The 17,933-nt window shown below is 40.4% G+C and overlaps 3 protein-coding genes across 4 annotated transcripts in view; 1 reads left to right on the top strand and 2 right to left on the bottom strand.

Annotated features, from left to right (window-relative positions):
- Positions 1–5,755, bottom strand: part of LOC133843933 (glypican-6) — a 48,929-nt gene extending 43,174 nt beyond the window's left edge. Inside the window, exon 1 of the mRNA XM_062277704.1 lies at positions 4,775–5,755. Within this exon, the coding sequence (XP_062133688.1) occupies positions 4,775–5,138 (364 nt within the window). The 5' untranslated portion in view covers positions 5,139–5,755. The remainder of the gene's footprint in view (positions 1–4,774) is intronic.
- A 585-nt stretch (positions 5,756–6,340) lies between these two features.
- LOC133843929 (ATP-dependent DNA helicase Q5) lies at positions 6,341–10,620 on the top strand. Its single transcript, XM_062277697.1, has 5 exons — positions 6,341–6,576; positions 6,632–7,930; positions 7,992–8,434; positions 8,493–9,996; positions 10,063–10,620. The coding sequence occupies exons 1-5, from the start codon at positions 6,474–6,476 to the stop codon at positions 10,167–10,169; spliced, it is 3,456 nt and encodes a 1,151-aa protein (XP_062133681.1). The 5' UTR covers positions 6,341–6,473; the 3' UTR covers positions 10,170–10,620.
- LOC133843947 (uncharacterized) lies at positions 10,479–17,601 on the bottom strand. 2 transcript variants are annotated; one of them, XM_062277723.1, is made up of 5 exons: positions 17,495–17,582; positions 12,590–12,662; positions 12,380–12,486; positions 11,167–11,327; positions 10,479–11,102 (listed from the first exon to the last, which is right to left on the bottom strand). In XM_062277723.1, the coding sequence occupies exons 2-5, from the start codon at positions 12,609–12,611 to the stop codon at positions 10,865–10,867; spliced, it is 528 nt and encodes a 175-aa protein (XP_062133707.1). In that variant the 5' UTR covers positions 12,612–12,662; positions 17,495–17,582; the 3' UTR covers positions 10,479–10,864. The 2 variants fall into 2 exon arrangements, with proteins under 2 accessions (XP_062133707.1, XP_062133708.1); XM_062277724.1 differs by lacking the exon at positions 12,590–12,662 and having other exon boundaries at positions 17,374–17,601.
- Between the last annotated feature and the right edge of the window lie 332 nt (positions 17,602–17,933).

Genomic DNA, 17,933 nt, shown 5'->3' with positions numbered 1-17,933 from the left:
TCAAGTGATTTAAGCCACGCTCTAAGCCCACAAATTCTTGGCTGGCGGCGTTCTCATGTCGAGTGCAAGGAAACAGGAAAGCAGGAAAACGGCTGAACGACTGAAGGAAGGACCACAAAACACCAGCCAAATCTCACAATGGTCAACAATGCAACAACTTTAGGAATTATTTCGCATAATGATGATATAGTACCGCATAGGCTGTGGCCCCGTGCAACACACTCTGAACTGAGCTGAGCTGAGCTGAAGAATGCGGCCAGCAACCAACAGCCGCAACAACGACAATGCAAAAAGGGCCCCGAAAAAAAAAGCTCAACAGATAGAGATTCAGAGATCGAGAGAGAGAGAGAGAAGTAAAGAAGTGGCATGAGGTGAATGAGAGGGCCATTTAGTTTTGGTCGCTGGAAAATGATTAATAGTCGTGCGGTTGCTCGGCTTGGCCCTGGCAACAGCAACAGCAATACACCAACAACAACAGCAACAGCAACACAGCATTGGAGGACGGATGCAACACCGCAGTTGCCGCAGTTGGCGGCTAAGTGGAGCAGCCGCAGCAGCAGCAAACGAAAAATCAGCGGCGCTGTAAATTTCCTTTGGCCCAGCAGTCAGAGTGAAAGAGACAGCTAGAGAGAGAGAGGGGGAGAGAGAGGAAGCGCAGTGTCCATGGGGCAGGCAAGCAGCGATGTGTTGCTTGGTCTCAGGCCGTGTTTGATTTTGTATCTCTGACTGTGAGAATGTTGTACGTGTGAGTGAAGATTTTATGCCTGCCTGCCACACTTGCCCCCTCTCGCTCTAACACACATGCTACTACCTCTTTCGCTCTCTCCTGCTCTTTTTAACGATTTAATGTTTTGTGAACTGCTTAAATTGTGCAAACAATTTGAACTAAGTGCCACAATGAGCTGAGGCAACATCAGCAGCAACAACGGCAGCCGAGGCAGAGGCAGAGGCCGAGGCCGAGGCAAGAGGAGGTTGCACAAAGCTTTTTGATGTTGTTTGGGGCACCGTCTTGTACCTTGGACCTCGGCGCACAGGAAGTGCAACTTTAATGAAGCGTTTAAGTGGCAGTTGTTGTTGCTGCTGCTGATGATGATGCCAGCGATTTTGGGCACACGGAAGGGAAGGTGTTATGCAGCTGCTGTTGTTGCAACTGCTGCTCAATGAAGCATCTCTGGGAATGTTAGGCATGCCCTGGGAATCGCTTTTGCCAAGTGTTGCCCGAAATGAGCTGCTTAAATTGCATTAACTACGAGTACACACATACTCTTTATTGACTTGTCTCCTCTCCTTAAATGTATATATTAAATGTTGCGAAGTAAACAAATTCGAGTATTGATTTCAGTTGCTTTGTCTGCTCTTAGCAAATGTGTAATTTAATAACTCGACAAGAATCTCACGAGCAGACAAAGAAAACACCACTCACACTCCCATCCTTTCATCCTCTCACACAACATGATTCATGCTTGCAACTCCAACGCAATACAATAAAAGCAACAACAGCAACAATAACAACAACGCCATCAGCAGCAAACACAAACACTGCAGAGAAGGAAATAAAATTCCACGCAAATCAACTTGAAAACGAACGGAGCGATATAACAAAATAAAACACCAAGAAAGATCCGCTTTCATCTCAAAGTAGGTGAATATTTAATACTCTTGCTGATGCCAAATTTGTATAATCTAAATGTATGGCAATTTAATTTTTAGTTGTGAGGAAATAAAGTTTGATTTAATGTAAAAAGGATGCTCTACATTTTATATTAAATGAAGGAGCAGAATATAATTTAAACTTAATTGAGATTGTTAACTAAAGATTACTTTTTAAGATATTGCAGATATAGAAAACCAAGTTGTGTAGCTAAGATACTGATTGTAGATTATGTGGAATTTGAATTAATATAACATAATTCAGCTAACTTAAAAAAATTATTAAATTTTTCATTGTGCATTAATTTCATTTTGGAATAAGAAATACTGAACAGCAATACATCAAATTTTCCATTCTTAGACCCTTCACTTAAAAAAAAAGGAAATAGGGTCTATTTAACCTTTATGCTAATAATATTTGAAAAACAATTTACATATTGTTACAATGTTACAAATCATTTCCCAATATTAAAATGCCCAATTCAGACGCATAAAAATGCCAACTCTAAATAACTTTACAGCAGAGCAGGAACAGACAGACGTTCTTCCCCCGCTCTTTCCCCCACCATGCTTCATGCTTGCCTCCTTCAGCAGTGCGCGTCGCTGGATGGTTCCACTGTCCAGTCAGCGAGTTTGGCGCATGCGTCGACTGCTCATCGCTTGCTCTCTTCCCCTTCCCATTTCGCTCTCCCACCCCTTCGTTACGGCGATGACTCTCTCTCACTCTCGCACTCTTCTCTCCTGTGCTGCGCTCCCATGGTTCACAAAAAAAAAAAGGGTACCAGTTTCAAGACCAGTCCCAGCAGAAGCCACAAACGAAAAGTCTCTCAAGAAATTCCTTTGGCACAACAACAACAGCAACAGCAACAACAACGAAATCAAAGAAATCTGTTTCGGAGCGCAGAAGGCAAAAAATGTTGTCACACCGCTTTTACACACTGACCAACAGCAGTTGTTGTTCTCAATGCTGTTGATGCTGTTGTTGTTGTTGTTACTGCTGTCGCTTGGGCCTAGGCCAAGTTGTATGTTGGTTACGTTGGGACGTGAGCTCCTTTTGTAGATTTTAGTTAATTTGTATAAAGCCTGAATTAATCACGCTTAATTGCAATAAGTTGGCCAGCCTCAACTCACTCTCTGTCGCCGTCTCTATCTCTGTCTCACTCTCGCGATCGCTCTCTTTGTTTCGTTCTCCTTCATTCTCTCAGTTGTGTAGCTCGCTTTGGTTTTTACGTTTATTTGATTTGTTTTCAGGTAAACTGTTGCAGCCTCTGCCTTTTGCTTGTCTTCCCTTTACGTTAGCCCTACCGCTGCTCCCCTAGCACTCTTTCTCTCTCTCTCTCACTCTCTGTCTCTATATCGCTTCTCACTCTCCTTGCTCTTTACCTGGCGTTGTTTATTTTTGGTTTTCAACGTTGCTTGATTGGTTTTTTGATACCCGCTGTCCATAAGATAGAAGGGTATTATACCCAACCAATAATGCAAGTAATAAATGCAATTTATTAACTTTGATTCCATAAATAATACGTATAAGCAATTAGATCGTTGATACATTATCAGCTGAGAACCAAAATTTCGCAATAAAAATTCAACTCATATCAAATTTGTTTCTTAAATTTAGCAATTATAATATTTATGGTATTATTATTCGATAATTAAATTGAACGTTATTTATGGCCAATTTTATTGGGCAATCCCGAAAACGATTTAGCAGGTATCTGTCAGCTGAGCAAAATCCATATTAGCTTGCTTACTTGTTTTTTTTTTCTCTCTTCCCTGCGATGTTCGAATGTTTCTTTATCTTTTGGTCAAATGCAACGCGTTGCGTTGCGTTTCGTTCATAATTTCATGGAAATGCAGCTGGAGCGGGGCAGAGATAGAAAGAGTGAGTGCGAGCGAGACGGGGAGCGGGATCACAACAGGTATACTCCCGAGGCAGTTGTTTCGGGCTTGATATTAATCAAGGTGTCATTGAAATCGTTTAAATTATGCACTCCAATCCCAATCCAATGCAGTCCACTTCAGTCCAGCTCTGGATTTGCCTTTTTTTCTCTCATTCTTGTCGGCCCTTGTGAACCTTTCTCGCTTGCACTCGCAGTCGTTGTCTGTATGCTTTGTCTTTGTCTTTCATTTCTTTGTTTCTTGGTTAGATAAGTTAGCCAAATAAATAGTTGCAGCCTCTTTTTGTTGGCCGAGTGTTGCGTGAGTCATAAATTTTATTGCTTCTTCTCTGCTTCTTCTTCGTCTTCTTGCTCTTCTTCTTCGTCGTCGTCTTGTGCTGCCTTCTGCTGATAAGCGCCAGCGTTTAGATAAAGCTGAGAATTTCTTGCCTCTTTAATATCGACAACTGTTGTGTTGTGTTGCCCAACCAAATTCTATTTGCCAGGTATGGAACTAGGTTACTTGTGAGGCTGCGTGTGGCGTAGTGGAGTCGAGAATGCTATTTATACGATAAGCTCTATTGATAAGCAAATTGACGTATAAAAGACAGAGTTCTAGACCGAGCGGTGCCCACATGTTGCGGTTCCCTGAGGACGCAAGAACTCTGAATGAATTCAATGAACAGAATTCGATTTTGTGAAATATGAAAACAATTTCAAGCTATCGAGAATACTTATTTAATCCACCAAAATAAACAATGCTTTGTGTAATTAAAGTGAATGACATATTAATTTCTTAATCTTGAAAATATATGTTTCAAATCCCTGGGGTTGCAAGAACTCTAATTGAATTATGAAAATGCAATTCAATTTCATAAAATATGAATAAGATTTCGGGAATTTAAAAATACATTTTTAATCTCACATAAAATGCATTACTTATAGTAATTCAAATAAGTGACCTAATAATTTGATAATCGTGAACAAAATAAGACCATATATAATATTTTTTCTGAGCTCTTTTAGTATTCGCCATCATTTCTAATACTTCTAACTTCTTGACATACTTATGGATGAGAACTAATCATTTATATTCTTTTTTTCCAATATAAAGTTTATTCCATCAAGTCCAATGAGTTATTTTTTTTAAAGATGAACGATATTCTTTTTTTGCTACAGGGTGCCCGTGGTCTTATGCACCCTGTCTGCATAAAATTGTACGCACTGAGCATTCTTATTGTACTCACCATTGCTGGGCTTTTGCGGTATTTCATTGGCATCGATGCCACGCGCCTGAAAGATGTGTGTCACAGCGGTGCAATTGGGGCTGAATTGATCGATGATCGATGAGCCGCTAGATGGAGCTGGTCCGGCGACTGGTCCAGGGGCAGCCAAGGCCGCAATTTGAGCACCGGCTAATGAGGCAGCGCCCTCTTGTGGCTGGGGCTGGGGGTGAGCATGTGTTGTTGTTGGTGCTGTTAGTGACAACAACACGAAGAACAGACTATTAAATATCACAAGTTGGGCGGCATTTGATGCTGTTACTGTAGCTGTCGCTGTTAATCTTCTTCGCCAGGGCAGAAGCTCTGTGTGAACTTGTTTGGAGAACATGTTCGCTGTGTTGTTGTTGTGGTGGTTGTTACTATTATTGAATATTATTATTGTTACAAACGTTTGTCACAATCGCAAAACACACGAATAAATTTGCGCACACACTCACGCACACACACACGGGTGCAGACAAAGAATACGACTTTTGTGGCGTTTACCGGCTTTTGCTTGCTTCTCGTGTTGATGTTGTTGTTATTGGTGATTTTCTTGCACTTTGCTTTGCGTGTTACGGTAAATATTTTTTTGGCCAACGCGAAAGGGAGAGCGAGACAGACGTACGCATAAAACTTACACACAGACAACTTTATGCGTTACTTTGTTTTTGCCGGCATTGCACTTGCGTGCTGCTGTTGTTGTTGTTGCTACTTTTGTTGTTTTTAATGTGCATTTTATGATTGGCTGTCGCTGGTGCAGGTGCAGGCCATATGATCTTTGGTTTCGTTTACAAATTGTATATTTAAAAATCAACAATAATGAACGTATACGTTACGCATCAAATATACACGCACAAACACACTCGCAATCGCAATCGTAGTCGCGCAACACACACACGACGAAAACGAAGACGAAGCGAAACGCAACGCGGAGAGAACGTGCGTACGAATCGAGCGCGGAAATATGACTAACAGCAAAGAGTTTCGAAGTTTTAACGTTCTGTTAAGGCAATAATCCACTAACAGATTGATAACAGAACTTATATTTTACATACGATTTTTAACAGAGCGCTGCCTGTGACGTCACAATTGGAAATAAATCTTATCAAGGTAATTAATAATACCAAATATTCCTAGATACGATTTAAACAGCTAATATTGACATAAAAGCCAGACTAGTTTTTTATATGTGTTTGCTTTACATTTTATTCTACCTTAAAAAAAACGTTATCAGAGCTAAAGTTAACAGCAGCAGTCTATCCAACTGTTGCTAATGAAAATATTTATCTTAGAGCCGCACGGACATATAAAGAGTCTTATGATATTTTTACGCAATTATTAGCACTCGCAATCATAATTGCGCTCATAATGTGAGGAATATTTCTTTTTACTTCAAAAAAGAAAGACTTGCTGTCTTTGGCGGCAATGTTAGATTTAAAAATGGTTAACGACGTGAGTAATTATCGATAGGTTATGTTATTTTAATCGATTGTCAATCAGCTGTTTGAAGCACATGATGTTGCAATCTGACAATCGGACCGTTAAAGTCGCTTCTACCATCGCTATAGCAGCTGTTTTTGGCGGCATTCTTTACGCGAGAAAAATACGCAACATATTTACTATTAATTTTTGTACGATGTGTTATTGTTAAGTGTAACCAGTGTCAAGTGTCAACCACGCAATGACGGATAAAAGTAATATAGTTGAGGCGCTAGGAAAACATTTTGGCCACAAGTGCTTCAAATCACAGCTGCAGGAGCAGGCCATAAAATGCGCCGTAAAAAGTAAGCAGAGGGCAAGCAATATCAATGAGATATTCAACTATGTTTTACCTTACAGAGAAACAGGATGTGTATGTGTCCATGCCCACAGGATCGGGCAAATCGTTGTGCTTCCAATTGCCCGGTCTAATGTGCGAAAATCAATTAACTATTGTTTTCTCGCCACTTTTGGCGCTGATCAAAGATCAGATCGATCATTTGTCCAAGATCAAGGTGCAGGCGGATTCACTCAATTCCAAGATGAGCAGCAAGGAACGTGAACGTGTCATCATGGATCTGCGTGCTATCAAGACCAACATCAAATTCCTCTACATCACACCCGAGCAGGCGGCTACTAAGTTCTTTCAGGAGCTGCTCCATTCCCTCTACAAGCACAAGAAGCTAGCGTACTTTGCTGTGGATGAGGCGCATTGTGTCTCCCAATGGGGTCACGACTTTCGACCCGACTATCTAAAGCTAGGTGAGCTGCGGTCCAAGTACCCGGATGTCGTTTGGCTGGCGTTGACGGCCACTGCGTCCAAGGAGGTGCGCGAGGACATCTATAAGCAGCTTCATCTGCGCCAGCCTGTGGCACAATTCTGCACCCCCAGCTTCAGGTCGAATTTGTACTACGACATTGTGTACAAGAACTCCATTGAGGATGACTTCCAGCACTTGGCAGAGTTTGCCCAGCATTGTTTGGGCAATGCCGAGGATTTCAAATCGCTGCCTAAACCACAACGTGGCTGTGGCATCATATACTGTCGCACTCGTGAGCAGGTGGAGCGTGTAGCTGTGGGCGTGTCCAAGCAAGGCGTGGCAGCGGTCGCCTATCATGCCGGACTGAAGACAGCCGAAAGAACTGAGGTCCAGGAGGCTTGGATGCGGGGAGAGAAGCCCATCATTTGTGCCACCAACAGCTTTGGCATGGGCGTGGACAAGGCCAGTGTACGCTTTGTCATCCATTGGGATGTGCCCCAGAATGTGGCCGCCTACTATCAGGAATCTGGTCGCGCTGGACGCGATGGTCTGCCTTCGTTCTGTCGCCTCTACTATGGACGCGAGGATGTGCGCTCCATCCGCTTTCTGCTGCAGAACGATGCTCAGCGTGCTCGTGGACGTGGAGATCGGGAGCTGCTCACGGAACGTGCTCTGAAGCAGTTCGAGCGCATTGTGGATTTCTGCGAACAGACGCGTTGTCGCCACAAGTTGTTTGCCGATTACTTTGGTGACCCGGCGCCTGCTTGCACAGCTCAGTGTGATGTCTGCAAGCGACCCAAGCAGGCACAGAAGGCGCTGGAGATGTTTCAGCGTCTGTGCATGGATGCCACCTTCAAGTCAGAGGTTTCGCTGCAGGATTGTGCGGACTTATATGAAGGTAAGATCGATTCTTAGTTTACATATAATTTCTCTAATAAATGCTTTCCTCTACCCTTCAGGAGGACGCGCGGGCACCAAGCGAGCTGCCCAAGAGTACGCCAGCGATGATTCGGATAGCCGTGGGGAAAGTCACGCCTCGCAGTCGAAACGTGCCAAAAAAGATGCCGAGGACTTTATACGCCAGCAGTTTAAGCTGCGAAAACAAATCAGCGCTGCTCGACAGCTGGAGCAGGAGACAAGCACACAGATTTCTCGAGTGCGTCAAGCTCAATCCACAGAGACCAAAATCGCTGGATTGCATCAAACCCAACGCGAGAAGTATCTAGATGCGATGATCGATGCACTCAAGGCGAATGTAAAGAAGTGCGAGAAGATACCTGAGCAGCAGCCACGCAGCTCGCTGAGACACAATGACTACGAAGCCATGGGTGTGGATATGGAGTACGAGGTGTTCCAGAAGCAGCGCGTGGTCAACATGTACAGACATGCGATGGCCAAGCAGGTGAGTGGATAGCAGAATATTTACTCTACACATTATTGACAACTCATAACTTTTGCAGCTGGCTATCATCAAACAACAAACTGCCAAGGAGATGCTAATGCCGCTGATACTCGACTATGTGCCGCGACCGGAGACAAGTGCAAAAGGCGCTTGGACAGGGGGCAGCGTGGCTTATTTTGAGCGCAAACTCAAGGAGCTGGAGGAGCAAAAACCGCAGTCCTTGAAAGAGACACCAAAAGCGTTGCGTGAGCGCAAGGGTTTCAAGCAGGAGCAAAGCAAACAAACCTCAATTGCCAGTTTCTTTACCAAAGTGAAACAAGAGATTAAAGAGGAACCAGAAGATGAGACTACTGACCAACTGCAGCCAGTGAAAACAGAACCAACTGAGACAACAGAAGATGAGCCAGTGAGTGTCAAAACCGAACCAAGTGAAGAAGAACCAGAACTCACTGAAGAGGAGCAGATGGAAAAGGATTTCGAACTAGAGAAGGAGGCACAGCTGGAGCAGGAAGCTCAGTTGGAGAGGGAGGTCCAAGAACATGAAGCGCAACTTCAGCAGGAAGCTGAACTGGAAAAGGAGGCGCAAATGGAGCTCGAGTTTGGCGAAAGAAAATACAGACTAATGTCAAATGGCGACGGCAGTTACGATACGCATCGCAAGACTCGTGTTTCGCACTTGGAGCCGGAGACACAAAAGCAGCCAGCAAAGTCCACAACCAGCAAATTAATGTTTGCCAAAGAAGACCCAATGGAGGTCAATGAAGAGCACAGCATTGATGCCATTGGTTTCACATCAGCGCGTCAAATGTTGGAGCAAAAGGAAAAGAAACATTCTGGCCTAATGAATGGAACAAAAGAGGATGAAGAAGATAAAGTGGATAGAACACTTTCAGGTGGCTTTATGACAGCTCGACAGATGCTAGAGAAAAAGAGGTTAAAGGAGGGGAAATCGGAAGAAAAGAGAGTAAAAGAGGACAAATCGGAGCACAGTAGAGAGCATAGTAAACACAAATCTTCTTCAGAACATAGGGGAGAAAAGTCAAGGTCAGAAGACAACAAAGAAAAGTCTTCAAGAGATCGCAGCAATGAAAAGTCTTCAAGGGAACACACTGAAGATAAGCCTTTATCTGAACACAGTAAAGAAAAATCTTCCAGGGAACACAACAAAGAAAAATCACAGTCGGAGCACCGCAGAGAAAACTCACAGTCTGACCACAGCAAGGAAAAGAGTCCATCAGAGCACAGCAAAGAAAAATCACCTCGAGAACACAACAAAGAAAAGTCTGCAGCCGAACATAGCAAGGACAAAACTTCAAGAGATCACAACAAGGAAAAGTCTTCAAGAGATCACAACAAGGAGAAATCTTCAAGAGATCACAATAAAGAGAAGTCTTCGCGGGAACCCGGCAAGGACAAGTCGAATGCCAATCAGCAAAAGAACGATGTGAGTAAATCTGTGGTGCAGTGGCTCAATCCCTACTACAAGCGCAAAATAGCAACCAAAGAGCTGTTCAAGGCGCTCGCCAAGCTGATCACACAACGCATTTGCGACGGCAGTCTGGGTAAGATTGAATTTCACCAGAATTAGCAATTCAAAATGATAATCAACTTTACTTTCCCCTTTCTAGGCAATGGCGATGCTTGCAAAAACTACATTAAGGACACTTTTCATAGCCTGAAAATGATTGAGACAGATCAGGACATTGAGAAACATTTTACCATTGCCATTAAATGATTGGAAAATCTCTTTTAGAGTTTAACTATAACTCGAAAATGTTATTAACTATTAAGTACATTTTTTTTTTTTGTTGCTCTTTGTAAATATTGTTTTTGAACTTGTGAGTTAAGTGTGCGTTTTTTCTTTGCTCTGTCGAAAACGTTGGAGCAACCTTTAAATTATAATGATCGTTTTAAGATCAATTTAAACATTTACAGTTTCTGATTGTAGTGGGATAGAAATACAATAGTTACAATGTGACTAAACAACAAACACGAAATATTTGTAATTCAAAATTTTGCTAATGAATAAATTTGTTAGTCTCGATTTCTTCGTATTTATTTTAGTGAAAATTTTATTTCTTTCGTTACAAAAATATTCGGTGTAAATCTTATGTTAAGTGTTAGATAAAAAAACGTTATAGTGATTCGTAATCTTAAACAAAAACAGGGACTTTAAGCGACGCTTCTTCATTCTCCGAAAAATTTCCTACAATTCGATTTTTGTACATTTTCAATTTCAATGATGGCAATAATGATGTTTTTTTATGTTTTTGGTTTTTATGATAATCTACTTTCATATGTGCTTCTGAACAATTTGTTACAATTAGCAGGGAGGCAGGGAGGTTGCTTATCGACTATTTGCTCTGTAAATATTACAAAGTCACACAAACACACAAACTAGGTCAATGCCTGGAACAATCCTCGATCATGTCATTCGAGATCGCCATGCACCCCAAAGCGAACGGTCAGAAGCACATCGAGCAGGAAGACCAAACCGGTGACCAAAGAAATGGATGCGGACGCCATAACCAGATCCAGACGATGCATGTTCGGGTGCCAGTAATTGCGATCCTTGGTGGTGCTCCAGTCACGGAACAGAAGCGCAGTCACAGCAATGTAGAGGACGAATCCAACCAGAGCCCACAGCACCGAAGTGCGCCATGGCGTTCTATGAATGAAATGTTTATTAAATTGAGTTTAGCAACTATCTTTCACATTTATTGACTACTCACAAGTCACCGAAGAGCGCCATGATCAGATAAATGCCCGTGTGGATCACCAAAGCACCGAAGGTCACGTAGCAAAGCGCCATCACTCGAGGCGTGATGAAGACGCGCAAATGCGAGTTGGTCGCCGGTTCATCGATTAGGCCGAGACAGCATATTAGCAGACACTGTGGGTAAGAGAAATTATTGAAATTACTATGATAATATATGTGTACTTTTTTTAAAACTCCATTTCTCCATTAAATTCTTAAGTAAAACTTTTTCGAATTACTAAAGAAATCTATTAAATATCAATTCAAAAATAAGAATCGTTTATTTTCCCCTAATTAAGCACACTTTTATAAGCAATATATTTTTATATATTTTATTACATTCTTTGACAAATAAAGGGAAAATAATATTGCCCAATGATGGTAAATTGCTTCGATATGCAAATACCTCTATTGTTCGTATACTTAATATTTGCCTTCTTCTATTTGTTGGTATTCGTATACTTAATATTTTAATACATTCCTGTTATTTGGTGGTAGACGTATACTTGATATGTTAATATGTGTGTCAACTCTAGCGGAGTTCTACTGTACGAGAGTAATTTACTGAACTTCCTTGTTTAACTTGTTTATATTATTGTTGCTTTTTTGGGTTATTTTGTTTTTTTTTGCACACTTTTAATATGTGTTGCATTTTTTGTTTATTTTGTATGTGCAATACTCTCTTGTTTCTCGCCTAATTTATGCCATATTTCAATTATAGCTTAGATCATGTATGCTAAATATATTTAATTACACATATGTATGTATAAACGTTATTTTTGTTGCTAAAAATTTATTAACATTTTTCTTTGCAGTATTGACAAATATTAGCATAAAATTGAAATTCCTCTCGTGCTATGAAATAACTGCTTTTGTCTTCTTAACTTCTCTCTCTCTCTCAATTCAACTGACATTTGCGTTTATCACATTTCTGCATAATAATATTATATTAGCTGTCTATATACTCGTATGTAGATTTTGCTCAAAAGAATTACGCCATACTCATTCGCTATTTGTTTATTTATGTTGTTCTCTAGTTATTTGGTTTGGAATTTAGTATTTTACTTTTTATAACGAATTTGAAGTTCAGTTCTTATGTTAGCTGCTTCAACTATTTGTTAATTTCCTGTTAGATGCTTTAGCAATTAGCATTAGCTTCGAGAGTTGTATGAACACTTGTGACTCACCAGTTCGACGACTTTGACGCAGATGAGCGTGTAGGTTGCCTTCTTGCTGCCATTCGTTGTGGCAAAGGAGTTGTCATCCGCTGGCGACATTTCAACGCGTGAGATTTCTGCGTAGAATGGGAACATGACAATTAATTAATGATGCGGTCAATTGAATGCAAGTCGACCAGTCAGACAAAATGCTCCATTTATAGAGTAATCACAAAGTACCTATAGATCGCAAGTAACTCATATTGTTGCTCGATTTATCTTTGGTCTTTTTGTCTATTTTCGGGGCAGTTGCCTGTTAATGAAACATTTGCCTTGAGTTAAATACAATATTATGTTTGATTCAGCTACTGTTTTCATTTTTTTTCGATTCTGTCTCGGTCTCTGGGGTTTATTGGCCATATTTGTCTCTGGGTTATTCGTTATACTCATTAGCTCGGGTGCGCAGTGGAGCGTGCTGTGGAATTTGTGTCAATTGTTTGCCGGCGCTTGCTTCCCACATAACTTCTAAATGGGCATCTAATTGATTGTCGTTTTTGAGGTACTTCGAGTATCTAAGGGTCTGATGATATCACGAACATAAAAACGTTGGGCGTGGGTGCTAAACTTCCCTGTCTGGCATGCCAAATGAGTGCTGATCAAATCTGTCAACAGCTGTCGCTATCCATACGATAATCCTATTCGAATACTCGCTTATTATACTAGCTACCAAGAGAGAGAAGGGTATTATAACAGAAGCAGGCATTTCCGACTCTATAAAGTATATATATTTTTGATCAACCGAGACGTCTGTTCGTCTGTCTGTCCGTCTGTCTGTCTGTCTGTCTGTCCGACCTTTTGAACACCTAGATCTCAGAGACTATAAGAGATAGAGCTCTAATTTGTTGTCGACAACAATTGTCATGTTTATATGCATATTAAGTTTCTTTTACATTTTTGCCACGCCCTCCTCCGCCCCCGTAAATCGACAAACATTGAATAACAAGCGTAATTTAGAAGTTAGACTCGCGAATTTAGTGTCTTAACTGCTTTGCCACATAATCTGGTATATTTTGACCTCTATATACTTCATAGATATACCAAATATGACATTCAGTACATTTTGAGCAATTATGTGGTACATTCAGTATACTTTAAAAATAATACTGCATCGTTTAGCTTTTATTAAAAATGGAAAGCGCGTATCTCACAGTCGAGCACACTCGGATGTGGCTCTCGTAGTTGTTTGTAATTCTTTGACGTGTCCGTAATTACAGGTCATCCAATAATCACAAAAATACTAACCGTCCGATTCAACACTTTCATTGTATTTGTTATTCTACCATCATATTCATAATACTCTTTGCATTATTCACTCGCCCATTCATATTATTCATGCGCCATTGGAGTCGCCTCCCATTGATTAGGGCTAATTGCATTACAACAACGAGGCAGCCACAGAGCGTACAATAATAAAATACCATCAAAGTGAGAAGTGGGCGGAGGGAGGAGGAGCGGTCTTTAGGGGGGAGGTTACATAGTTAACCCACGTAACCTCCGCTGGCATTGCTCACAAGCAATTAAAATGCAGACTGCAAAGCAGCAGAACAACATAAGACTTTCCCTCCGCACGAGCGAGCGAGTGCGAAAGAGAGAGAGCGAGTATGTAAGCGAGATAGCATGTGACGCCCTTTTGTTGTTAGCTTTAGCTAATACACATTTTAGTGTCTGGGGTCTGAAACTCCCAAAGGGTGCTTAACTGTTGCGTGTTTGCGGCAATTATGAAGAAGTAAACAGCGAAGTGGCCAAGCGATCGATGTTCTGATTTGCGGAATACCCTAAACGAAAATTTGGCGAAATTTGATTGAAGGAGTAAAATGGTTTACGGTATTTTGTGAATCTCTCTTAAATATGGAAAATATATGCAATATGCAAATAGTGTTCTCTACTATTATTGCTTAATTAAATTTGCAGGCAATTGTATAATTGAAATATTTGCCTAATGAAATTACTCGATAACAATAGACTTTATTACTGGAAATTCAATATTATATTCATTTATGATAATTACTCGATAACAATGCTATTTATTACCGCAAATTCTATATTATATTCATTTATGATAATTTATTCGCAAGACCCTTTAATTATCTTTAATTATTTTCGAAAAAGCTTTATATATATTATATATTTTAAATTCATTTAAATTCATTTTTCTTATTTTATCGTAAAAATAATAAAAGGTATTAAGAGTTATCTATCGACAGAATTTGGATTTGATTGAAATAAATAATACTTTATTAAAACTCCGCTTTCATAAAATATTGCCATCATTTCCTATTTCTCTAAAAAATGGGTATATTGTCTTTGAATTTCAAGTTCAGCAATTTCTGCTTATTGCCCACAAATAAGAGTTATTTGTTGAGTATTGTTTATAAACTGTGCTACTTCAAATCTCATAAAATCAAACTTTTTTAGAAGTACGTAATATGTTAACTATTTAGGCTACACAACAAGGCGATAAAATCTGTGAAATTGTGGTAAAGTCAGTTACTTATGCGAGTACTCAAAAAAGTGGCACTCGACTCAAAACGGGGCACGACAACAGCATTAAAATTGTTGCCAACAAATATTTCACGTTTTTCTCTTTCTTTTTTTTTGACTAAACCAAAACAATTTAGAAGAAAGCCTATATAAAAAAAATAAAATAAATACGCTTCAGAAAAAAAAGAAAACAAAACAACCACGAAAAAATGTAAACAAACAGCATGACCAGTTGAACGGGTTTTGAGAACTGTGAGAAAACTTTAGCGTGAGCGAGCGAGAGTGAGAGGGAGATGGAGACGGAGAGAGAGCGAGAACGAATGCGCGAGAGAGCGAGCCACACCTGTTTTGCGCTCGCGCAACCACAAAACTTACACGCTCTCATTCGCTCTCTCAGAAATATTTAGTGCACTCTGCCTAATAGTTTGACCGGCACTGTGCTTTAACCTCGTTTCGCTTTCGGGGCAGGAAGGAGATCTTTTGGCAAAGGGCCAGGGCAAGGGGCAGGCAGCCCTATAACTGGTCTGTGGTGCTGTGGTCTCGTCTCACTAACTGCTCGCAATGGGTCATCGACTCGCCAGTTATGCTGATGTTGTGTTGATGTCCAAGTTGTTGTTGTTGTTCTTTGCTGTTTTGTTTTGCTCTGCCATTCTTACAGCGACCACAAAACGTTTAATTCTCCTGACTGTTGTGATTATTTCACCACATGTGCGCCTTCTCTCTCTCTCTCTCCCCTCTCTCTCCCTCTCTCTGTCTCGCACACTCTCGCTTAATTAGCTTAATTTAATTAAATCTAGTTGATCATTTCCGGCTGCTGCAGCTGCAACTAGAGCTTAAGAAACACATCAGCATCTCTGCTGCTTGGCTCATTGAAAACCATAACAAAACTCGTTTTACAGCGCAATATTTACGCCCCCTTTCCCCTCCCCCCTCCACTCCCCCCGCGTTGCATTGATATGCACAACTGGTAAACTGGCTTGGGCTTGGAATACGACTGTGTATACATGTGTGTGCGTGTGTGTGGATGTGACTGTGGACAAAAGGGGCGGCTCACACAGGCGCCTACTGACTGTACCTGGTGTACCTGGCTTGGCCCTTTTGCGCCGCTGTCAACTGAGTAACAATGTTTTTTTGCGATTTTTCCCAACGCGCTTGTTTGTTGACCTCATTTGGACCCACACCCTCAACGAGTACCTGACGAAGGCGAAGGCGAAGGCTTGCGCCATGTGGGTAGCTTCGTTCTGGTCATGCAATTTGATACCAACGGCTGGGGTTGTTGCCTAGGCAGCCCCCACCCTCCACTCTCCACCTTTGGGTTGAGAGGGGGGTGACGACGGGTTGGACAATTCAATGACAAAGCTAGAGCTGAAGGTCAGTGTCAGTTGGCAAACTAAACGCGATTTACGACTATAAAAGCACAAATAGTATTTCTATTTATTTTTGGCGGTTTCAGCATTATATGATATTTGTATTAGTCGATAGTATTTTTATTGGCCATTTACATATTTATAAAAGTTAGGGAATAAAAAACATATTCTGCTTGCTTTTCTATGAGCAACTAAAAATTTCCCCCACTATTTATTGAATTGAATTACCTTTTTTAAAATGTCCCAGCCGATCAATTTATTTCCTACATGTTGGAATATTTTTAAAATATCAATTAACTTTTTACTATAGTATATTCATAAACAATTCTATTATTGCATTTTTAACAATTTTACAACATTTTAAATATTGTTGTGTTCTACAAAAGCTCTCTAAATTGTTTAAGTCACTTTTAAAACCCGTCTTTTTGGGACATTTTGAAATACACAAGCGTTGCCTCAATTTACAGACAATTGCTATATAATTACTGTAAAACTACCTGCCATTAACAGCTTTAGCTAACTTTCAAAATACAATAATCGCAATTATCATAATTTCAGATTGTTTTCCCAAATAGTTGCCAATTTTGTGAACAATTGTTTTTTAATTCCCCCGTCACTTTGTATTTTTCTGAATTTATTGCCTGCCAAATTGATTTCCCAGTTTTGTGTTGCGAGTGAAATTCGCTGTGAATCATTAGATCAAATAAACAATATGTGTTAGTAAGTGTAAATTGTGCATAATTAGCAAGTCTAACAGAAAAAAAGAAAAACATATGTAGTCGACAATATGTTACGCTCTTGTTGTTGCTACTGTACTCCGACGACAATTAGTTTTCAGTTTTCAGTTGTGTGTTGTCAGTTATTTTTTTTTCGGGTGGGGCTTGTGCGAGAGCGACGATCTTTGGTGAGTAAACTTGAGATCAGCGTCGAAATTAACTCATTGTATAAGATGCATTTGGGTGATAACAAACTCAATTTTTTTTTATATAATAATTCTATGAGATGGTTTCGCTTTTGCTGACTGGTTATAAACAGGTTTTTAGTTACAACATCATCATCATCATCATCATCATCATCGTTTTGCATTTGCCTACATGGCTAATACTACACACGTACTTTATTAGAAGTGCAGAAAAGTGCAGCCAATTTGCGTTAGTTTTTAGTATTTTTTACACACACAAACACACACTACGACGGAGAGACTCTTCGAGACACCGACACAAATACAAATACAGACACAGATAGAGTCAGATTTTTCAAGCGCGCTAAATTTTTGTATTAATTTTTTATTCAGGTTTTCAATCGGAAAACTTCGAAACTGAAACCGACGAGAAGCCAACGTCAACTGTTGTAACGTATCCAAAACTCAAACTGTTGAGGTCCAAGCCCGCCAACCAGCCCAAGCCCACAGCTAAAGAGCGCAATAGAGAGAGAGAACTAGCTGGTGAGTGAGAGAGACTGGCTGAGAAGAGAGCGTTTAAAACATGTTTAAAAACCTAAATCGAGCCAAGTGTTTTTCAAGCTGTTTGCACAACCAATAACTGCTAAATAAATAGCTCAAATATTAAACAAAAGTTGCGAATAACTCATTAACACATTCACAAATTGCAAATATCCATAAATGTAGCGAGCAAATTGTTATAAATATTTTTAAGAAATTGCTTTTAACTTGTCTG

Source organism: Drosophila sulfurigaster, chromosome 3 (assembly GCF_023558435.1).
Source record: "Drosophila sulfurigaster albostrigata strain 15112-1811.04 chromosome 3, ASM2355843v2, whole genome shotgun sequence".
Lineage (NCBI taxonomy): Eukaryota > Metazoa > Arthropoda > Insecta > Diptera > Drosophilidae > Drosophila > Drosophila sulfurigaster.
The sequence above is the reverse complement of the archived record's forward strand: the minus strand, read 5'-3'. Positions and strand labels throughout refer to the sequence as shown.